The following is a 25074-nucleotide window of genomic DNA, read 5'->3' as shown; positions in this document are numbered from 1 at the left end:
AAATGGTTTTATCGTTCATAACTTCTGGAAAGAAATATTGCAGACACTGAACAAGGATGAAACTTTCTGGTATGCTATGCATGTTTTGAGTGCTTGTGCTCGTGCACACCATCAAATGCAGTATACTTTGCAGGCCTATGCGCTCGGTTGTGGCTTACGCTAAGCATTCGCATCAAAACTGAAGTATACTCCTGCCTTAAAGGGTTAGTTTAGCCAAAAATGGAAGTTAAAGCAAGCACATTTGAGCTTCCGTTTACTAATGTTTAGATGTGAAAGAATGCCTAGATTAAATCTGTTCATCATGTTAAGTAGGAATGGAGCGGTTACCGCTTTCACGATAAACCGCGATTAAATACGGTTAGTAATATTGTTTAAAATTGAATTATCATTAAAACAGTGTTTGATTATCACAATTTTGAAAACTCGCGGTAAATCCTGTCCAGTCAGCGTCAGTCTGGTGCAGGCGCAGCGTGCAACGTTGTTTTTTGAATGAGAAGAAATGGCAGAAGACAGTGTCAGCGCTCTGGGGATTTTTCAGCCTTAGGACCAAATCTGAGGTGTGGTCATATTTTGGCTTGTACAAAAGTCCTGAGGGAAACTTAATCGAAGATGGTCACCCTGTCTGCAGAACATGCAAGAAGAAAGTCTCTGCAATATGGGGAAACGCTTCAAATCTGCAAACGCAAGGAAAGTGGAATTTGACCTAAAAAAGTTTGCAGCAAGTGGCTTTGAGCCAAAGACTGGGGTGACATTTAAGGGATAATAATAATTATTATCATTGTACACTTATTACACAGATTTTCTTTACCACATAAATAATTACTGAGACATATTGAATTGAGATTAATTTAAATCTTGCCCGTTTATAAATCCATTTTGTACAATGTACAAAGCAATCGTCCTGACAAGGTGATCACAATAAGTTATAGTAATAATTATAGTGGTAATAATAATAAAGTCCTCTGATTTAATTTTCAATACAATCAAAAACAGAGACACATGTTGCATTTGAATGAAAACGAGAGAGCGCGTCCGTTGTGATACGTGAATGTGCGCTGTGTTATAATGCGTTGCTATTGACGACGGTCATTATAAGGAAGGAAATGCTTTAGAATATAATCTTGCTTAAAAAAAGTGTTAAGCGTCTGTCAGTGTGTGCATCTGTTCTTTTTGAACACTTTCATCTCATTTGAACAAAACCATGAAAATATTATAATCGTGATATGAACGTTCCATCCCTAATATAAAGCGATTATGTCTCTTCAGGAGACTAGACTGCTTGTTGCATATGGATTACTTTTACAATCTCTTTATGATCTTTTTGACACTTTAAAGTTTTGTTGGAATGCACTTTCAGTGGAGGTACAGAAATTTCTCATTATTCATTCAAATATCTTCATATCTGTTGAAATGGCCTAAAATTGGATAAAAAAGGCAAAACATTCCAATCAACTGAAGGAGAATAGAGACGTATATTTTGGTCAGTTAGCGACATCCTAACAACCATCCATAGCAGCACTCAGAACACTTTAGCAACCACATTCAATTGCCCTAACAACCACCAACAACACCTTAGCATTTTTGGCTCTGGGTTTTGTACTGGGAAGCACCATGTGGAAGTAAAAATCTAGTTGCTTTGACACATGACACATGAAGTTTTCTTGCATCTCTTGTAGTCTGTCTCGTTCCTCATTGAGTCGTTCTCGTTCAGGGTTTCTTCAGGCGAAGTATTCAGAAGAACATGGTCTACACATGCCACAGAGAGAAGAATTGCATCATCAACAAAGTCACCCGCAACCGCTGTCAATACTGCCGGCTGCAGAAGTGCCTGGAAGTGGGGATGTCCAAAGAATGTGAGTGATGCATCAGAAATACTCCCTCCACAGCTGAAGCACTCTTGCCAAGATACACACACACACACACACACACACAACCAGTGCCTCCCTCTGGCTATACGAGCACACGTCTCTGCTAGGCGCTGTCAGACTTGAGAAGTTAATTGGGAGAAGCGTGAAAATACACACACACTCTCACAGGTCTGCCGCAAAACTTGTGAATGTGTGTAGGTTCAGAAATCATCCGGACAGATCCAACACACTCTCACCATCAAGTGGACGTGAGTCTCCACTGCAGAAAGACACACAAATGGTGCTTTTTTTATGGAGGGAAAGGAACAATCCAATGCCATGTCATATCTGATCAGTGGGTGTGTGTATCCGGGTGACATGTCTGGCTCACATTTAACCTCAAAAGCAAAAAATAAATAAATAAATATTTTTTCAGCTAATATATTGCTATTCATTTATAATTAATTTTATTATTCAGAATATTTTAATTAATTCAATTAAAGGTTTTAATAATTTGACATCCCTTATTTATTACATACATTTATGACTTTATTTTTATTACAGTTTTCCCAAAATGTCCATTATATTCCTATCAGTCCCTCCAGGATTTTGCGATTCTGCATTCACAGAATTGAATACAAAGTCAAGAAAACTGCATTATTTGCAATAGCTTGCATTTTTGTCTTATTTCCGCAATTTTCCTGCAAGTTAATGCAAAGGCAATATTAGCTAATAAAAATTCACAGAGCATAGATGGACTGACCATAAGGAGCACCAAGACCCCGGTTATATATACAAATGTTTTAAAAGGAAACAACATTTCTGATTTGAAGTTCTTTGAGGAATTCATTCACATCCTTTACTTGTCTATTGCCTATTCAACCTGTTCGCGTGCAAACCAAGAGAGACGCAAGCGGCTGTGTCAGCGATTCATAGCCTTGTTTATATTTATGTTAAGCGTGTGGAATGAAATTTACGTTTCTAGAGGTTTAATGATACTATTAAACTGCTATATACAATACTGAATATGATGAACATTTGTCCTCATAATGCCTGATTTCACAATTAGATTTAAAGACACAATATGTACGATTTTTGGATTAAAATATCCAAAAACCACTGGATCAATGTTATATATTTCGTTGACTTGTGTACTTACATTGTCCAAAATATTTCCAAGAATGTTTAAATCCAGAGAAATAGGCAATTTTAACCAGGACACGGGCCGTGTCCATGTGTCGCCTATTATTGACATCATACCCGTGTTACCCTCGATTTCCAGTTTATTTTGTATAAACCATGGAAACACCAAAAACGCTTTAAAATATTATGTGTTTTATTAGACAGGTGAGCAACTGTTTGGATACATTCATCAACAGAAATCTAATCATTGTTATATAGCTCAACACAGTTAGTCTTATTGTTTAAATCTCATTTTCTTGATTTACTGCGAGTACCATGTTTTACCATGTCTAATATCGATCTAGCTCACTGCTGTGTTTAACAAGTGTGTCTCATAGTAACCGCCGAGCGAACGCACAGAGTAGCATTATAACATAACTTTCAACACTCAAATGTATCTAATATGATTAAACAGCGCTGAGTTAGCCCACATAAGCATGACCAGAAGAAGCGAAAGCGGTCAATGAATTCATACTAAACTAGACTAGACATTGAGGGGGACAAGTCCCCCTGAATAATTAGAAATTTCCATATTTTCCGTCGTCTTAGTACACGATGTAACTACAGAAGAGTCAAGTTTTAAATAGGAGAAATATCGAAACTCTGGTCATTTTTTTGAGCGAGATGCTAATGGTCTAATCAGATTCAATTATCTATGCTAAGCTATGCTAAAAATGCTTCCGCCAGACCCGGAGATCGGCTGAATGGATTCGAAAACGGTAAAACTGAACAGTTTAACTCTAGGGGAGTTGGAAAATGTGTCTATTTTCAAAAAAAGTGGAGTGTTCCTTTAGATATTTTTTTTTAGTATTGCGGCAAACCTCTTAATGATCCTAAAGCAGACTTCATTTAGTGTTAGTGACCCATATTTGTTCTTGACAGGTTCATGTAATTCTTTCAGTGATCATGTGCATGTCGAGCTTAATGTTATCGACCAGTCTGACAGATCCATGCACATGGGCCTCCAGCAGGCATCATAGCGAGCTTGTTGCTGCCGGTGCAGATGACCCATTAAATCAGTCACAATGACACAACCCACACTTGTTTCATTAAAGTGGGTTCTTATGAATTCACACCTCTTGACTCATAGTACATTTAGAAAATGATGCACAGCGGCACTTTCACACTTCACTTCCTGCATACATTTGGACGCACAAAACATCTGTAATAAAACACACACACACACACACATGCATTGATTTTCAGCAGAGCATGCTGGGTTCGCTCTGCTCCAAATGCATTAGACTCACAACTCATTTGCTGCTGCTGAGGAGGAGTAGAGATTGTGGAAAAAGGAGGAGTGGAGAGAGCGGGAGCGGAGGGAGGAAACATTGACATTTTTATCTTTTCATTGAATTTCATCTTTGTGATGGACGATCTGCCAGCACTTTAATTTTCTCCTCTCAAATTATCCCTGTCAAGAACCTCATGCACACACACACACACCCTGAATCAGACATATGTGGGCATCATGGATCATGGAACATACCAAAAGAAAGGGGGGCCTGGGTGGAGGGAGGGAGGTTGCTACAGGAGCGTGGTTTACAGAACTTCGGCACTGGATGAGAAGCATCACGTCTGTAAAATAACAAAACATTTCAGAATCCTCCATTATAAAGCATTACAATTGTCCCAAATCCTTGTTAATGTAGGCTACACAAAGGCTTCATCCTAGTGAGATTGTACATTTTACATCCTAGTCTGTAAGATATATATATGTTTTAATGTAATAGCATTAGTTAGATGCCACATATTATACATTGTTTTGAGCTTAATTCATGGCACTATTAATATTTTTGTATATTTTTTATTTACTTTTTTTTAGAAGAGAGATCACAGTTCTCCCACGATTCTGAAAACGAAACATTAGACAAATCATGACTAAAGTAAAATGTACATTTTTTAGGTTGGTCTGCCTCAGTGGTCTAACAGCGCTCGTCACTGTCAGAATGAGTGAGATGGTCAATCAAATCAAAGAAGGCGGGGCTTACTGTTAGTGCGAATTCCTACGCGAAACTTTAGTTATAGCAGTGAAAGACTGCGTCGTAAGATGTAAGCAGCTAAATATTTAATATTTGACAACTGTTTTGCGATAAAATCATTCAGCGACCAACAGTAATATCAAGTGATGCAAACTACTTGACACAATTTTTTATTGAAAATATGACCTTATTTATGTAAATCATAAATGAATTTGATGTGACTTGAAATGTTTTGCACACATATTTTCGTCTGCCTAAAATGTAAAAATACATATTAGGCAGACGAAAATAAGAGTGAATGTCTGCATATTTAAAAAATAAACAAACAAACAAAAAACATCATTTGCAAATAGTTTACTTCAGGACTACAATAGAACTGGAACTTTTACTGTTCTTGTTTCTTTTCCTTTATTTCCTTAAATCCATTTTAATCCTTTAATTCCTTTAAATAAACCAATAAGACCAATTACCAAATAAAAAAAAAGGAGAAAAAAAAGCATTGGTCCCCGCCAGTGTCTAAGACATGGTTACAGCCTTGGTTAAAATAAATAATTTATTTAAATGAATTATGTCACGATGCGTGCAGGCAGGAAGACGAATACAGATGAATCAAGTTCAAAACGTAGTTTAATAATAAACAAGCTCAAGGCAGGCAGACAGGCAAGAGCACAACACATCTAAACATAACGGTGACCGGACAAGGAGTGCAGGAGAAGGAACAACTTAAATGGTGAACACAAACAAGATGATTAAACAGACACAGCCGAACTAAATTAACTCATAATGACGGTAACCAGGGAGATAGACGAGTGGCGGGAAACTGAACAAAGAAACATGTGACAAATGAAAACAAACTGAAAGTCCATGAACAAAACTAAACAGAATGGTGACAAATTCATTATGTAAAAAATCGTTTGAAATTAAAGGAACACGCCCCTATTTTTGAAAATAGGCTAATTTTCCCTTAGAGTTAAACAGATGAGTTTTATCATTTTTGAATCCATTCAGCCGATCTCCGGGTCTGGTGGTAGCACTTTTAGCATAGCTTAGCATAGATCATTGAATCTAATTAGACTGTTGGCATTTCGCTCAAAAAATGACCAGAGTTTCAATGTTTTTCCTATTTAAAACTCGTCTCTTCTGTAGTTACATCGTGTACTAAGACAGATGGAAAATGAAAAGTTGCGATTTTCTAGAACGATATGGCTAGGAACTATTCTCTCATTCTTGCGTAATAATCAAGGAACTTTGCTGCCGTACCATGGGTGCAGCAGGCGCAATGATATAACGCAGTGCTTGAAAATAGTCCCCAGCTAGGTAACTTCCAACGTGACCGGCACTAAGGCTGAATCCGAAATCGCCCCATACCCTCAAATAGGGCATTATTTGAAGGGACAGCCATTTGTAGTTACACACATTATTGAGGGCACTCATTCAATCCACAAACTACAGAAGAGTCAAGTTTTAAATAGGAAAAACATTGAAACTGTTAAAAAATTTTTAGCGAGATGCTAACTGACTAAGCTATGCTAAATATAAAGCTATGCAAAAATAATGAAAAGAAGACTTGTTTTGTTTTGTCCAGAGTTCTTGAACAAAGCTCTTGAATGAATGATTCAGTGATACCATAGATATACATAATAAAGGCTAGATGTCTCGTCCGCGCTGCTGGCCAATGGAGGTCGACGTCCGCACCTGGCGGCCATCTTGTCACAGTCAGCTCGCTCACTCGTAACATTGTGTTTTAATGGTGCATGTACTTTTTAAATAACCATAACTTGCTCAATTTTCTACCGATTTTCAAACTGTTTGGTTTGTTATAAACGTCGGAGATGTAGTTATGACACTGCCTACTTATGAATAATTATTCATAATTTGTTCAAGCATCCAGAATTATAGCCACATTGATCAAATTTGTAAGAAACCAAACCATTTGTAAATCCGTCAAGATTTCAGCGAGATAAGAGTATTTGTGTTCGTGCAGATCACTCGCCTTACACCAGGGACCACAGAGCCCGCCAGAAAGCTTGCCTGTGACAAGATGGCTGCCGGTGATGACTTTAGAGACTGTAATACATCTAGCCTTTATTATGGATATCTATATCTAGCCTTTATTATGTATATCTATGAGTGATACATCAAATACATTTTAGCTGTCAGTGGTCGCCACCTACTGGCATAATGCAACATATTCAATCTTTATTTGAAGCGTAACATTAGCTTCAAAGTTCAGTTACTCAGCCTCTGTATTTTTGTATGCCATATTTGTACCAGACCTCAAAAATTGCGGTATAATTGTTATACACATTCATTCACAGAGCCGTACTTCCGCATATTTTTTAAAATTATAATGAATTTTTCCAAACATATTGATTTGACTCATGATTCCATGATGAAATGTATTATTTAGGAAAGAATCTTAATTCATTTATTCTCAGAGCTGATATTTGCACCCCTGTCAGCAATGTTTTTGTGTGTATTTTTTCAGCCGCGATGTTATTACAATGCACAGGCCCAAAAGAGTACGCAAGTGCTTGAACGTAGCCACTCAAGGGCGATTTCACACATTGTTTAGTCTGAAAGGACCGTTCATAATGCAACTTAAGTTACTTACATCAGTTTTAATAGCACAGACATCTTTATTGGCCCCATGGGTTTGTTACCGCCAGAGTGATGCAAGAGCGCATGTTAAGTATATATAACAGAACTGTGTACTTGGCGTTTGATCACATTTCTGGACATGTTTCTGTTCGTCAGCATATTTCTGGCCATTCTGTCAGAGATTCCGGTGTGTAAAAATCACCTCTCCAGACACACACAAAATACTCATAATACTGCTGGAGAAAGACCTGTTTCCCGCTCTCTCTCTCTCTCTCTCTCTCTCTCTCTCTCACTGCAGGTCTCTCAGTAACGCTTGTGCATGAGTGATGGTGCAGCCAGGCTAATAGTTCTTTAATGACTTCATTAAATTGTGTTTTGCGGCTTATGATCGCTGTGCCAATCTGTCATTGGTGCTAATGTAGGCACGTTAAGATAGCCCACTTTTATTTAGGAATTAATTCCGCATCTCCAGAGGCCTGAGAGAGGGATGCAGTGAGGGTCCGAGCGCTAGCAGAGATTGGAGAGAAAATAATGTCATGGCATTACAGTGTGTGTGTGTTTGTGTGTGTCATATAATGAGATTAGATTAGCTCTGGGTCTAATGAAACCTGTGGTGATCTATCAGCATTATGTACGACTTCTTCCACCCGCTCTATTCATCAAACTACAAACACACACCCTGCAGAGAGAGAGAGAAAGTGAGAGAGAGAGTGTGTGTTTGAGATGGTACTGATGGAGGGGGTGTGATGGCATTTCTGATTCTTGTCCTATTTTTTCCTTTGACACCTTTTTTTTTTCCTTTGACGCCTTTCCTCTCCTCATGGTTTGTCTTCACAGATGTGATGTGTTGGCTCTAACACATTTCCTCTATCTGTCTGTCCCATCTCACTCCATTACTGCTGCTCACTGCATCTCAAACAGCCTTTCACTGCTACTCATGCAAGTTTTCTCTCTTTTTCTTGCCCCTTTCATCCCTCATTCTTTCTTATCTGTCTTCCTGAGATCTCTTTCCTTTTCTGCCCACTTAATTTCCCCCTGAAATGACATGGCCACACATCTAACGGTGATCGCAAACTTATGATAGAATTTATTCTCAAATGTAATTGAATGTTTTTAATATTGTAAAAGATACCAATGTTCAATAAATAACAATAATGGTAATAATAATACATTTTAAAAAGTTAAATAGAATAATGCAAATAATGATAAAAAAAAGTATTTTTTTATCAAATGCTAATATTTTGCTAATAAAAATAGTGCTTATTAAATGCATGTTCTCTTTTGCCCACTATTTAACTTTTAAAAATGATTATTCTTAGATTTTAGATATTAGGTTACTAATTCTTATTAGTATATTATGATCTACATCTTTGAATGTCATCTACACTGAAATAATTGTATTTTGTAAGAAATTTAATTTTTTTATTATTGTTAGGGGCCAAGCACCGAAGGGGTTATTGCACCTATTGTAAACGTTGCCGTTCCTATTAATGTAATTCTTCTTCCGCTCTTGAGTCTATGGCACACATACTGAGGACTGTCCCATTTAGAATTGACCAAAAAACTAACTTTTTCGAACTCCTCCTAGGCTATTGCGCTGATTTGTACGAAAATGTGTACCACATCATCTTCAGACCATGCTGACAAAAAGTTATGGAATTAGTTGATTCGTCAGACCGTTTTTAAATAACGCGTTAACAAATTTGACTAAGTGCCCGCCAAAATGAACATGAGGCTTTATCTTTGCAACGCTTTAGTGTTTTCTGACCAAACTTGGTGTGTGTTATGATAACCATGACCTGAGGCTACCAGTTTTGGCACAGTGCCACCTAGTGGTCCGGAGGTATGAAAAATGGCTCTTTTTGCTTATAACTTCTGAACAGTTTGGCCAAAAAATGGTCTCTTTAGATTCGGTGCATCATGCCGAGTCATACGATACCCAATTTTCCCATATCGGCCATTTTGGGTATCAGCCATTTTGATTTTTGTCAAAAAATTATATATCTTATGAACGCCTTAGCGTATCATTACGAAACTCGGTATGTGTCTTCAGCACTATGCCCTGAAGGTACTGAAAAAGTCAAAAGTTATACATTTTTTTCCAAAAATGCTTATAACTTAATTAAATTAGCCTATTATAATGAAATATCTTAATACATTCCTTGGGTCACACCGAGAACATAGATACCACTTTTCTTATAATATTCAGACCGTGCCCACAAAAAGTTATGGATTTCATGTCTCGTATAGCTCAGCAAGAAAGTTGATGCCCAGTGACTCTTGAGGCTGTATCTCTGCAATGCTTTTGCATAACTTTGCTTTTGTCTTTATCACTTCACTCCGACCGCACCACATCAATTTAATCGTAACTGCGCTACTTAATTGTCGAAAGTGATAAACCATTAAATTGTATTATTATCTATGTATCTATGATTTTTCAGCCATTTTGCCTAAAATCATCTTAAAACGTCTTTAAGGTCTGACGCTCCCAGCCATGTTGGCATGTCTTATTGTCTTCTTTGTGCTTGGCCCCCGATAATGGCTGCTTGCAGCTATATTTATTATTATTATTACTATGAAGTGGAAGAAGAAGAAGTAGAAGAAAGGCAGACTTTATTTATTTGAGCAAAAATGTGCACTGATGAATCATGCACAATAGGAACATACATTAACAATATAATTAATTTTGATTCCCTTTTATAGTTCATTAGTCTAACAGTAGGTTGTTTAAGGTTGCTGCTTTAATACAGAATTAAACTATTATGTTAACAGCTGTGCATATATAAGCTATTTAACAGCAGCTTCAAAAGCAGCTCATACAATTTGAATTTTGATTCATTTTTTATAACAGGTCTTGCCCTCGCTTGGTGGATTTTCACTTGGCCAGCCATTCAGGAAGTTGTTACAATGTGTCTGATATTAAAATCTGTACAGTCAGCGCTGATCTTTGTTGTCTGTCTGTCTTTCTGTCTGTGTAGCGGTAAGGAACGACAGGAATAAGAAGAAGAAAGAAGAGAAAAAGCAAGAATGCACAGAGAGCTACACGCTGAGCCCAGACACAGAACAGATGATTGACAGAGTCAGGAAAGCCCACAAAGAGACCTTCCCCTCGCTGTGTCAACTCGGCAAATACACCACGGTAAGAGTGTGTGAGGGCGCACTGATATACTTGTGATGATTTTGCGGCAGATCATTTCCCAGTAAATACTCTTTCACATGAACTCCATCTTTACAAGTGCTGCACTTTTGAAAACACAACACTCCAACCATATTCCTAAATTTGTTATGAGAATTGTTTATAAATCTGTTGTCAACAAAAGAGAGACTTTTGAGAATGGATAGAGAAGAGAAGGGATAAATCACCCAAAGAAATCAAACAATTCTGTCATCATTTACTCACCCTCATGTTTTTCCAAAAATGTCTTTTTTCTGCAGAACATTAAAGACATTTTTTTAAGAATGTTGATAACCAAACAGTTTTGGTTCCCGTTAACTTGTAATTTTGGTTCCCCCAAAATAAAAGCTCTATTGCGTTAACTTTTGAAATTTTGAAAACTATTATTATTGTAATAATTTTTTTCTTCGCTCATCACATGCCTTTTAATTTTTTTCACTTAATTTAGCATTTTTAACTACATTTTTACTGTATTTAATTTTTATATTGAACATTTTTAATTATAAAACATCTTTCTTTAGTTGAAAGTAGAGATGCACAATTCTGGAGAAATTGAGAATCACGAGATCACGATTCTGAATAGACAACTAACAAAATGTTTTTTTCTTACTAGAGATTCTGAAACAATGTTAAACGTTGCAGTTTATCTCAAAATATTTAATTAATTTGAATTAATTATTTTAAAAAATCAGTTTGAATAAATGATTTGATGACACTTCACTTGTTTCACTTCTGGATGAATCAGTGTTTTTGAACGAATCTCTTGAATGAATGATTCAATGACTCGCTCATAAAGGCTGCGTCCGAAATCGCATACTCACTTGAGTAGGTACTTATTTTGAATAAGTAATTACTTCACGACCGCTAAAAAAGTATTTTCTATATAGTATGAGTATGTGTAATATGAATGTAATCTGGTTGTACTACATTTGCAATTTTGTCATTATCATGTGACCTACCAGCGTCAGTTAAGTCGCTTAACTGCCATTTACAAACCCTGGGATAGTATCCTCATGGGATAGTAAAGTGTCCATCGTATGCACACTTCAGAATCTCACTGGAAGATGGTCATCCAGGTGACCATCTTTTTTGAGTACTGTGAATTCGGACATACTACTTTTGTCACACACTGTTTTTCGCCTACTAGGAAGTATGCGATTTTGAATGCAGCCGAAGACTTCACTTGTTTCATTACTGCATGAATCTGTTTTTGAACGAATCTCTTGAATGAACGATTCAATGACAATTTTTTTGAACAGTCATGTGTCGCCACCTACTGGTGTAACTACGTAATTGAAACAATCTTTTTTTGTAGCTTCAAGTTACTTTCAATAGATGAGTTACTCTATTTTGATCGCTACAGTAGATATCAGTGTTTATGTCTTAACTATAAACTTTTATCCCAGTTCTTCTGTGATAATTTGAATTATTGTAACATAAATAATGAGACTGTGTGGTTGAAAAGAATGTTTGTGAGGATGAATAAGCGATATCCTAAAAAACTAATTGAATCATTAGAAGGCTGGTAAATATAACCCAAGAGACCCTTTTCACAGACTGTGATGACGCGTTTTAACGGTCATCAATATCGTAAATCCTGCAACGTCTTTTTTTAAATATATGTACATTATTTATATCACTAATACTTTGTATTTTATTACTTTTGCATCAAATTACAAAAAAAACAAGTTACCGCTGCAGTGAGGGTGTTTCTAATACAGCGTCTATGGGAGTGATGGTAAAAATTTACATATTTCTCTCTTTTCACTGCCGTTATCAATCTCACTCTATTTTTCCCTCTTTTTGAAAGTTGTGAAATCACTATTGTGGCGTTTTTCTTTTGCTATTTGAGCAAATGGGCACACAAAAAAAATATTTAATGTATTCTCTCATTCACAGCTGTAATAGTTAACCCAACTATGATGACTTCCGCTCTGAGAAACCCGGAAATGTGAAAAGGGTCTAGTGAAATCATTGGATTACATCATGTACTGTGGCTGTACTGCTGACAGCCCAATAAAATCTTCATCTGTGAGGATATGACCTAATTGTTATGACTTTGTGTTGGCTTTTTAACTAATGAGCTGACACTGACTGATGAATCAATGCTGTAACTACAGATATGTGTCTCGGTTTGTCAATAACTCCCAGAACTCTGTGCTGATTCTGCTCCTGTGTTCACAAGCAGACTACACCTTTCAGCCATTATTGATGCTGCTATTAAACATTCACCACAGCATTCGAGTGTACCTGAATTTTGTCTCTGCCTGTGTGTAGAATAACAGCTCGGAGCGGCGCGTGGCTCTGGACGTGGATTTGTGGGATAAGTTTAGCGAGCTTTCCACAAAGTGTATCATAAAGACGGTGGAGTTCGCCAAGCAGCTGCCGGGATTCACCACCCTCACCATCGCAGACCAGATCACACTTCTGAAGGCTGCTTGCCTCGACATACTGGTGAGAACAAGTCCAAAATTCACAAAGCCTGCAGCCTACGTTCCGACGGGCTACATTACATCACTGAAGCCTGAATATAGACTGAGGGTCACGTTTGAGTCTTTGAAGGTTGTAGATTCAAACCAAACAAGCAACCCTTGTGAAAAAGAAGTGTGCGTAATTGTATTGAATGCGCACTTGTAGTGTCCTTGAAATCTTACGATTTTTTAAATGTTAAAATCTTTAAAATACTGTATTTGCATTACTAAGTAATTAGTTGCAATAATTTAATTATTTTACTCTTAATTTTTATGTAATTTAATTGCAGTTTATATCATTGTTTTAATAATCTTTTAGTCAGGTTTTTAAAAAAGTACACTTATTTTGATGTGTTGACTAACATACTAAAGCACATGTAAAAGTACTTGATTGTAATTTTAACTGTAGTGTGTTATGTGTATATATTTTAAATGCACTCAATTCAACTTCATCATTACAAATGTGTAATTGCAAATATATTTAAATACATGACACAAGCTTCAATATAAATTACATTAAAATATATTTAAATTGACCACATTTGTCAGTACATTCAGCAGTACACTTTTTAAAGACAATAGAAATAAATATGAAATAACATGTAAAGATGTACTTAACTCCTACTTAATTAGGTCAAAAAAGCAACTAACTGCATTCAAATTTAAACTATAATACATTATTGTTCTTGTAATATGTTAAATAACATGCAATTGTTTGCACTTAAAGGGATAGTTCACCCAAAAATGACAATTAGCCCATGGTTTACTCACCGTCAAGCCATTCTAGGTGTATATGACATTCTTCTTTCAGACGAATACAATCTGAGTTATATTAAAAAGTATCCTGGCTAATCCAAGCTTTATAATGGCAGTGAATGGCAGCCCAAAATTTGAAGCTATCTTTTTGAACTATCCCTTTAAGTATACTCGTTCAAAGTATCTTACTAAATATCTTATAAGTACTCTTTTTAATAATATGCTAAAGTACTTTTTCACAAGGGTTGATCCAGGTACTTTCTCCACTATAGAATTTCTCTCATCCCAGTTTAATATGCAGAGTTAAGTCCAACATGTCTCCTCTCTGTTTCTCTGCTTTTAGATTTTGAGGATCTGCACCCGCTACACGCCTGAGCAAGACACCATGACATTCTCTGACGGGCTAACGCTGAACCGAACGCAGATGCACAATGCTGGTTTCGGTCCGTTAACAGATCTGGTGTTCGCCTTCGCCAATCAGCTACTACCGCTAGAGATGGATGACGCGGAGACGGGACTGCTCAGTGCTATATGCCTGCTGTGTGGAGGTATATACACACTGTATTCTGACTTAAGACCTGGCTAGTAAATATACTGTTAGTTTTTAGACAGTAAGTGATCTTAGACCCCAGATAATGGTGCACTAAATACTGTATGCCAGTTTTTAAACAGTAGACCTGCAATTATAAATATTCCAAACAGTAGTATGGTACATTGTTCCAGTTTGGCAAATTTAATAAGTCTTTTTGATTTTATATATATATATATTCATTGGCTATTCCAAACATTACTAGTCTCTCATGTCTTTTGATACATGGACCTCTAGTGCCACACCGTGTGTGATGGTGGTATTGCACTCATGATGTTCAGATCAATCCTGCATATTGAAAACAAATGAAAGGGTGAATCTCATGAAAACAGTCATATTTCACCACAAACTTTACTCAAAGCCTTTATATTTAATGCATTAAACAAGTATTTTTAATTGTTTAGTTGATCATGCCTTGTAATGCACCTTATAATGCATCGCATGGTCCCATGAATAATTGTAACCACAGTTATTATATATTATACTAATCTATTCATTGAACACACCTTTAAAAAGTATAATGCATTAAAAAGCATGAAAAACAACCAATTTCAGATGTAACTGCTAATATAATGCATTTTACTATTATTTATGAAAAGATATAATGCATTATAATGTACATTATGAATACATTTATAAACATTATGCAAAACAATATTTTACACTAAAATCATCATAATTAAAGGCTTTACAATAAAACTAAGATTGTATAAATACTTTACTATTTAAATAATTTATAACAGTAGTATTTAAAAATATTAAATGTCAAAATATTTTTCTCTCAAAATGATCATAATTAAAGGCTGTAAAATAAATATTTAAAAGATTGTATATATATTTATTGCTATTTCAATATTATAACATCATAAAGGTGTGCTATAATGCATTATATTTAATATTAATATTCTCTTTTGATTCGATTTTTTTCATTCATGGTTTTGGGAGAAAATCTTATTGAGTGCTATATAGATAGTGTCACAATGCAAAAAAATCGAATGAAATTAGGCACGTTATTTTTTTCTTTTCTTTTGATATTGGGATGAAAAATAGCCTGCTGCATTTCCCAAAAGCATCGTGAGCTAAGTTAATCTTAGAAACCACTGGTGGCAATTGTTCTGCAATCTACTTAGGTTTACGATGCTTTTGGGAAACGCAGCCCTGAACATTTTTCACAGGTTTCACGAGATTCACCATCTCCAATATTTGCTGAGTTTGTGATATGAGCTGGCGCTGTGAGCTGAATATGAATGGTTTGTGCAGATCGGCAGGACCTGGAGGAGGCCGATAAGGTGGATGTACTGCAGGAACCGCTGCTGGAAGCACTGAAGATCTACGTGAGGAACAGGAGGCCACACAAGCCTCACATGTTCCCTAAGATGCTGATGAAGATTACCGACCTGAGGAGCATCAGTGCTAAGGGTAAGGAAAATGTACTCGCATGACTTGTGCATGGATGAATTTTAATCCTGCGCTTTCATTTGCTTAGACAATAAGAAAAATACATGTGTTAATACATACTTGAAAACGAAATACATTTTTCTTCTCTCTCAGGGGCAGAGCGTGTGATCACCCTGAAGATGGAGATTCCTGGCTCCATGCCTCCTCTCATTCAGGAGATGTTGGAGAACTCTGAGGGTTTGGAGAGTTCCTCAGGTGGGGGCAGTTCACGGGCCGCCGGCGCCCCTCCAGGCAGTTGTAGCCCCTCCCTTTCTCCCAGCTCCGCCCAGAGCAGCCCACCCACGCAGTCACCATGACAACCATCATCGCCGTCATCGTTAGCCACTTATCGACTACTGTGTGCCCTCCGCGACACGACAGCAGACACGTTCAAAAGCACACGCTCATATTGCCGCCCCTCTGCGCGTGTTCCTCAGAGACTAATGGGGGAATCAAAGGTGTGTCGCTGGAATTTTGTTGTTTTCTTTCCTCAGATCAGACTGTGATTGTATTCCTCCTCAATTTCCCTTTGGATGAAGGGAGGAAGGCCGCTGGAGGGTGAAGACAAAAAGTGCAAGAATGAATGGACAAACGTATAGAAGGACTTTTCTTCTGTTTCGATTCTTATGGCCTGGACTTCTGTTTCCAATGACCAGAGACTGATTTCCTACAAACTAAAAAAGTATATATAAATATATAGAGAGAAAACATGGAATGATTGTGACTGAGAACAGAATGAAACATGGACTTGATGTAAAGATGCAAATGTATTTCCTCACTTTTTCTCTTTATGCCTATGAAAGGGCAAAGAGTGAATTGTTTTATTTCAGACTGATGATGATGTTTTTCATGGAGAAAAAAAACATTGAAAAGAATATTAATTTTCACTCACAAAATTGTGCACAGAAGATATAAAAATGGTCGCAACAAACATAATTTGTGTAATGTGTACTTCTTGCTCTTGTCTTTAAGCTACTAGCAAATACCTCAAGGATTCATTTCATACCATATTTTATTACGCTGTGTTTTGCTTAATATTTCAGAAATAAATGACCGAAAAGGTTCTTGCATCAATGAGAATTCTCAAAGTTCCAATATACTCTCTGGAAATTTGTTCTTCATTCTTCACCAAGGAGTAAACAGGAGCGTACATAGTTGTGCAATGGAATAGCATACTGTTTTTCTTGTGTCTGACCTTGTCGAACTGAGTAAACAAGTGAACCTGTCAAAAAAAGTACATCATATTAAAGTTTTGCAAAAAGTTTGCGCTGACTAAAACACTTTTGGCCAGATTTTGTTTGAAATGATGCCGTACCAGTTTATTCTTCAATTTCGCTTGAAGTATATTGGGTCCTTCATACTAGAGAGCATTTCATTGGACAAAAAGTAGTACACAACCATAGGGGCTTTTGCATCGGGTAGTTATAGGAACTTCGTTATAGTAACTAGTCCAGTAGCCTAGAAATCTAGACGCAATCTAATTTGCAGCCAGGGTAGTCTAGCAACTCTTCGTTGGGTTGCGAGCTGGATAAACCAAACTCTGGTCAGGCCAATCACATCGTGTATAGAGTCGGTGGGCGGGCTTAACATAATGACGGTAGAGTTGCCGCAGTTCTGTGTGCTACTTGTAAACAAAGAAGCTGGCGAACAGCGGTCTTTCGAAACGGCTTTAGCCGCGACTCTGGAAGACTCGGAGTTAAGTTTGCGTTCGCACCGCCAGTTGGAACTCTATGGGCCAGATGATCCATCTATCGATCCATGTTCTTGAAGTAAATATATAGGCTAAAAACTGTGTGTTTACACAGCTTTTAAAAAATATGAACGCTTGTTTCACATGCGTTCGGCCAATCAATTGCCCAAATGGCACACTTCATATGCACTTACGGTCTTGTGGACTTACAAATGCTGCCACGTGTCCTTTAAGTCCATGAGACCATAGAGTGTCCCGTTTGTAATTTTAGGTTTCAGAAGGGTGCTCACAAGCACCCCCTTTGCAGTCGATATGCACCCTTGATGCGCACTTTTGCTGAGCCTGCACTGAAGCGAGTTCCGCAGCAGACTAGAAAGTGTGGACTAGTAGGAAGACCGCGAGTGTTTAGGGTGCCATTTGGGACAGGGCCTTTAAAAAAGGTGGTTGTTCCTATTGTGCTGTGTTGACCCTACTCTGAAGTAGGAGGTAATTTAGTCAAAGCCAAAAGGCATTCCCATTCAGTCCTTTCACTTGGTGCAACACATGACTATGGGATATCGTGCCATTTGCTGAAGGCACCTTTATTTACATGTGAAAGGCCAATGATGCATGCCGGCGTAGGTGGACCTACCGCATATATAAAAATGAATTTGCAAGCATCATTTCCCTTGTTCTTCAGCTCTTTACTGCGCAGCTTAGAACACAATCACACCACATTCACAAGTCCAGTGCTTGGGGAGCCAGGTCGACGCAAACAGCCTAAACAATAGCCGGGGCCGGGAAAGAAGGGTCCGTCCCTAGTCGATCATGGACAGGAGATCCCAGCTAGGGCTGGACGCCCTATTACATGTATGGCCCAGGATCCTGCTGTACGCGCTCCCGCCGGTGGAACACCCCAAGAGGGTCTGTCAATGATTTTGGTGGCTCCTTGCTGGTCAGCAATCACATGGTATGCAAGCATCATGACATTACTGTCACTGTGGTGTCTTCCCCTATACAGGGACCTGCTGTCCATCGGCTGGAGCTGTGGTCTCAATGGGCCTACCCACTGAGAGAGAGAATCTTCTAGCAGCGGGGTTCCTAATCAATGTCGTGGCCACATTACAGGTCAAGGGGGCCATATCGACAAGGGGGCTTTATGCGTTAGAGCTTGGTGCGGGCGAAGGACTTTATTGCCGTACCACTGCCCGATTGCAGGGAGACTCCAATTGCTGGAGGAAGGTTGCCCCCAATCCACGTTGAAAGTGTATTTGGTGGACATTTTGTCTTGTAATGAGGGCATTAATGGTGATGTGCCAAGCACACATCCTCTTGCCATTCGCTTCCTTAAAGGAGCTCAGCTTCTTCAATGGAGTCTATGTGTGAACCTCCGTTTGAGCCCCTAGAATCTTTGGATCTAAGAATGCTGTCTTATAATAAAGCCCTGCTGCTGGCACTGACATCACCGAAACGTGTTGGTGACCTCCATGCGCTGTTGGTGCATCCCTCGGTGCATCCAGTTTGCGCTGGATGGGTCAAAAGTGGTGTTGCGTCTTAATGAGGCATATACGCCTAAGGCCATGTAAGGAACGTATAGTGCACTCTCATTTGAGCTTTCCGCCCTGTCAAACCTTTTTATTGACTGGGAGGAAGACAGGAGATTTCACGTTCATCTGACCAGCTCTTTGTATTCTTTGCTAACACGTCCTTGGGAAGCCACTATCTAAACAGTGTATTGTGCATTGGATTGTGGAGGCTATTTCAATAGCATATAAGAGTAAAGGGTTGGCTCTGACTGCAGGGGTGCGTGTGCAGTCCACGAGGGGCATGGTGATATCTTGGGCATTTTTTAGAGGGGTGTCTGTCAAGGACATCTGTGCAGCTGCCTGTTGAGCATCACCGCACACATTTGTTCAGTTTTACCAGCTGGATGTCACGCGAGCACAGTCTGTGCTTAACGCAAGGGTTTAAAACCAGGGGCCGTCGCTCCCTTGAAAAAGAAAAAGGAGGTGTGTAGTGGTGCTGGTTCCCTAGTTCAACAGAGTTTCTGGCGCATAAATATATGTGCAATAGTCATGTCTTGTACCGAGTGAACCGACTGAGCTACGTGAACCATTGAGTAATGCATATAACTACTGTTCCAAGAAGGAGGGAAACAAGGTTTAACACCTCTGAGCCATGCAAAGGAAATGACGATTGCGACCGCATTTGTATGTTGTGGGTAGGTAGGTTCGCTCATGTCGGCATGCATCATTGGCCTTTCACCTGTGAATAAAGATGTCTTCAGCTTGTATCCCATAGTCACCTCGTTTCCCTCCTTCTATGAACAGAAGTTATATGCATAACTCAATGTTCCTATACCTAAAATCGTTCCCAGTTCGTGCTGTGTAAGCATGCCAAAAACTGCTTTTTGAAACTTTTAATCAATTTAACTAATTGCTTCGCAAAATGATTCATTGTTTCGAATCGCTTGAAAATCCACACGCTGGTGACGCCTGCTGGTCAGAAAAACACTGTTGTGCAGCTCAAACATGCATAAAAACACCTTTTTATTTTAATTTTATTGAAGGTGTAATCTATTAAATAAGCAGTATCATTATAATATCATAAATTCTCAAATTGATCCGAGATCAGGAAAAAAAATCATATATAGACTTCACAGAGATCGCCCCTAGTGGTAAACCATTGAAATTTCAAAACAGTTGATGTACTTAACAGATGACATAATGAAGTATTGTTTACTAAAATCACGTGACTTGGTTTGAAGCAAATTATTCGCAAAGTTTTCAAAGCTTCACAAAGCATGTTTCAAAAGAGCCCACCACTATTAGCTTCAAAGCTAACAATAAGCTAAAAGACAAATCTTGAAGCTTTCCTTCACTAAGACAGACTGAGGATTTGCTGTTGTACGATACTGCAGGGGCGCAGCTAAGGGGGGGAAAGTTAGGACAATTCTAATGGCCCACACACTTTTGGGGCCCCCAGAGATCGGTTTTATTAGTAGTAACAGTACTAGTAGTAATGTATTATAAATGTATAATCTACCAAAGAGTTACAAATTTAAAAAAATGATGGCGCATTTCCGGCAAAATCCAGCAAAACGCTCCACTCATGAACCGCTCACACTCACCGGTAAAACTACGTTCACTTATATCCCACTCCGACATGACATGTGCTATAATTGTTGCAGCCATTAAGGTATTTATTTTTATATTTATGTTTAAATATTATAATGTAGTTTTTTTATGTCTATGTTGTCGATCTGTCTATCTATGTCGATTATGAAAAGTGAACAGCATGAGATAGGATAGGACACATCATAAGATGGAGTTGATCAGACATGATTCATTGACCACTTTTTGTTTTGTTTTGGATAAATTGGATCTTAATTTTAATCAATGTTTCATCAGCCAATTGGGGCATTCTGGGTTGAGCGAGCGGAGCTTAATTGGTCAGTATTATTAAATTGCAGACAAAGATTTTGGATAGCTAGGTTGGTGTGGTAGAGGGCCCAACATCATTTTCTTTCATAGGGCCCAAAATTGCTAGCGGCGCCCCTGCGATACTGTATAGTTTTTTAATCTATTCTTTAGTCTTCAGTCAACCCTGTTGAAAAAAACAGCATTTGCTGGTTAGGTATGTTTTGAAGTATGGCAGCTGGTTTAAGCTGGTCCTTAGCTGGCTTGAGCTGGTTTAAGCCGGTCCTTAGCTGGTCATGAGCTGGTTTAAGCTGGTCAACCAACTATAAGGACCAGCATAAACTAGCTCAAACCAGCTGCCATGCTTCAAAACACAACCAGCATAGGATGATTTTTTTCAACAGGGTAATTCTTCCATTCTTCCAATCCACGCACATCTTTTAAGAACAAGTTAGTCAAGAACAAGTCATTTTTGCAGCGTTGTCTTAATAAATGCTTTTTTGTTCTGGAGAAGAAACTTTGAGTTTTGAAAATATGTAGCCTAGGGGAGAGTTGGGTAAGATGAGCATTTTTTTTTTTTACTTATGTGGTCCACAAGATAAGATAAAATAAGGCAGATTTACATTGAAAGTATCTGAAGTAATTTCAGGATGTGTGCTATCATTTTAAATGATCAGAATGCATCTATGGCAAAGGGTTCTAAAAATATTCTTATAGTCTTCTTATAAAAAAAGTGTTCCAGTGGCTCAATTTACCCCAGGTTAGGGGTAAGTTGATCCAAGTCAGTGTGTAAGTTGCACCATCTGGGTTTAAATGGCCCATCTAAGTGAATCTGAATCAACCCTATGTGACATTTTAAAGATAATTTACCTCTTTTAAAAACACCTTCAATAATCGCATTTCTTAATCTTAATTTTTTTTATCAAATGTTAATCATATTTATTTTCTTAAAGCTAATTTAAACAACATAAAACCAATCAAATGAAGTTGAAATTTAAATATCTTTAATTGTTTGCATTTCTTGTTGAGTAAAACTAAATATAATTTAAATAAAATAAAAACTGAATTAGAATGAATGAATGAATATCATTGAAACTAATAAACACTTTAGTCAAAAGGTTCTTGGTATGGTAGTTTTTCTGCAATATTGAACATGTAAGGTCATTAGGGACAGGTGGAAAGATATGTTTGATTAAGCATCTTCTCAGAGAAGGATTTTGTGTGCTTGTACAGTATTACTATCAAATAAACTCAAACTACTTTTTTTAAAAGAAAATGATAAACTAAACCAGTTGTGTAACATTACATTGAAATTATACCAGTTTATACTTCAGAGATTGAACTTAACTACAGTGCCTTATGGTAGGGTAAGTTAAAATGCTGGCTCAATTTACCCCAACGCATTTGCCCCAAGCTGCCATTTTGGATTAAACTATAGCTAGCTTACCAATTGAGGCTAATATTTAGCTAAATTATTTGCATGGTTTTATACATGACTAAATCAATAATATGGATTATACATTTTTTATACCTGGAAACACTTGCTTTGATGCAACAGCCATTACATCTGTTATGCTAAATATTTTACTTTGACAGGCCAAAAACGTTTTTAAATTAAATGGGTGCCTTCCACTCCCCCCATGTGCTTCTCATTTTCACAGTCTGGCAGAAATGATGAGTGGTTCCAGTATATGATCACATGACAATCAAAGGGTACAGTTACCAAGATAAAGGGGGTGGGTCAACTTACCCACTGGCTCATCTTACCCCACTCTCCCCTGTAGTTTGTGTATGTGTGAAGTTTATACTAACATGCAAAACAGGTGATAATGTGATACTAGATCACTACCAGATTGCTTTGTATAGGGGTGACCTGGAACAAAATGAGGAGGTTCTTATTAATGGAAAGGTAGCCTAAGAAAAAGATGTCAACACACTGTCATCTACTTATTTAGCACAGTGGGTTGTCACAAACCATATCTGTTATTGCTGTAAGTGAACTGTTGGTTTTATTTTATTTGACCTTTTGTTGTTTTGTCCATAGTTTTGAGAATAAGGATTAAGGATATGTCATATAGCCTACAATAGCTCCATTTGTTGTTTTTTGGGGGGCATCTGGTAGAGCGTTTGGAGCCAGAAGTGGTGATGTAAGACAAGTGGATAGACTTTCAGGCCAGAGGTCACTAAGGAAGGATGCTCGAGACTACTACACATCTATAAGATATCTGTTAAAAGATGCTTGTACACAATAAATGCTTTCCAGATAAAGCCCTCTTTAAAGCTAGCATGAAACGAAAGGGTTTTTTCCCCCTTTTATGAAATATATCTAAGTGAAACAGCTTCTCGAACAAGAAAAAAATGTAGGGCGGGACTTGATATTTTGCCAATCGGGAATTGATTGGATCGTTGTTGTGGTTTGCTATTGCTGTGATGTCATGTGAGTGACAGGCTGTCCCGCCCTCGTCAAGTCAAGTCAAGTCAAGTCAACTTTATTTATATAGCACTTTTTAAAGTGCAGATTGTTTCAAAGCAGCTTCACAGTGTTAAACAGGAAAATAATGCAACAGAATTTGATTCGGCTGTACAGCCGCTGTGGAGAAAACGGTGATGTCATCAGCTCATTTCAATTATCTTACAGTGACAATGTGGGCAGATCAGTAATTTAGTTGATGTATTTAATTTAGTTTAGTAATTCAATTTATTTGGATATTTAGTTGAAAATGTAGTGCCCCCAACTGAGCAAGCCCTCGTGGCAGTAAACACGTCATCAGAGAAGAGATGTCAATGTAACAGGGAGGGGAAGCTATTTTGATTAAAGATTATGAGGACACATTAATTTAAAAAATAATAAAATTGGCAATACAAGAATTGTCAGATTTACATAGAAAATAATAAATAAAAAAAAATTTAATCCTAAGAGTTTATTTAACATCAGGGAACATTTTAGACATGAGAAAATGCTGTAAAAATATCTTTAAGATTAAATAAAATAGATGTGTATTATTTGGGTTATTAGCCTTTTTAATTTTGGAACATTAGCATTATTTTGGAACATCACAAGGAAATGTTTCATTATGAATTAATATTGTTGCTAAAATCTCACTCTCACGCGCACAGACTCTCTCACAAACATACATTTCAGTGTGTGTGTTTGTGTTTCTCTCTCTCTCTCTCGCTCTCTCTCGGTGAAATGTACTTTCTACTGCGAAATACATTCGTTTCGTACAGATAAATAACTTTGAATACCTAGTGACTTTTATTATGACAGAAGACTCTTATCTCGAACACTTCGGCATCACATGACACTGATTGAATATGGCTTCAGTTCAGTGGTAAGAAATGTTTACATTTTTAAACGTTTTTGACGCTATCAAACTCTAACGCGGCGTACTGTCAAAAAATAGAGGAATAATGAAGAATATGTGGATTCTAAAATATCTGTACTAGCGATTAAACATGACTGTAGTCGACTAGAGGGAGGTAACGTTAGTGTTATGACAGTACAGTGGTAACTTATCAGACTTAAAGCAGTACTTAAAGCTATTTCAAAGAATATGATGGTATTGTATTTGTACCATGATAATACCACGTTTTAGACATGTCCATCAATCAAACACATAACAATAAATGCTATTATCATGGTGCAGAAACACAACAGTATGGTACATTTTGCACATTGTATTGTATTTCAGTCACATTTAGCATTAATATGATCACCATGACAGCTATATGTGTTTTGCACAGGCACTCTCGGGGCCGTAAATATGAGAGTGAGTGTCAGGTGTGTCGTTTGGAGGTTTCAGCAGTGGAGTTCAGTGACTATCATCCACTCAAAGCCATTACGGTACATCCACAGTTCTCCTAAATACTCATTAAATGTTTTATTTAAAATAATAATAACACTGTTCACTTATTATTACAGGTTCAGTCCTCATGGAGTAAACAA

The 25074-nt window shown here is 37.6% G+C and overlaps 2 protein-coding genes across 4 annotated transcripts in view; both read left to right on the top strand.

Annotated features, from left to right (window-relative positions):
• The window catches only part of raraa (retinoic acid receptor, alpha a), a 244532-nt gene extending 227218 nt beyond the window's left edge, over positions 1–17314 (top strand). For all 3 annotated transcript variants that reach the window (XM_079846284.1, XM_079846285.1, XM_079846286.1), the window contains 6 exons: positions 1712–1853; positions 10591–10751; positions 13065–13241; positions 14358–14562; positions 15864–16022; positions 16155–17314. In XM_079846284.1, the coding sequence (XP_079702410.1) occupies positions 1712–1853; positions 10591–10751; positions 13065–13241; positions 14358–14562; positions 15864–16022; positions 16155–16357 (1047 nt within the window). In that variant the 3' untranslated portion in view covers positions 16358–17314. The remainder of the gene's footprint in view (positions 1–1711; positions 1854–10590; positions 10752–13064; positions 13242–14357; positions 14563–15863; positions 16023–16154) is intronic.
• Positions 17315–24398: 7084 nt separating this feature from the next.
• The window catches only part of vps35l (VPS35 endosomal protein sorting factor like), a 36384-nt gene continuing 35708 nt past the window's right edge, over positions 24399–25074 (top strand). The window contains exons 1-2 of the mRNA XM_079801376.1: positions 24399–24460; positions 24873–24972. Coding sequence (XP_079657502.1) covers positions 24444–24460; positions 24873–24972 — 117 coding nt within the window. The 5' untranslated portion in view covers positions 24399–24443. The remainder of the gene's footprint in view (positions 24461–24872; positions 24973–25074) is intronic.

Source organism: Gobio gobio (assembly GCF_949357685.1).
Source record: "Gobio gobio genome assembly, chromosome: 20".
Classification (NCBI taxonomy): Eukaryota; Metazoa; Chordata; class Actinopteri; order Cypriniformes; family Gobionidae; genus Gobio; species Gobio gobio.
Note: the sequence above shows the minus strand (reverse complement) of the source record. Positions and strands in the feature narration are given on the sequence as shown.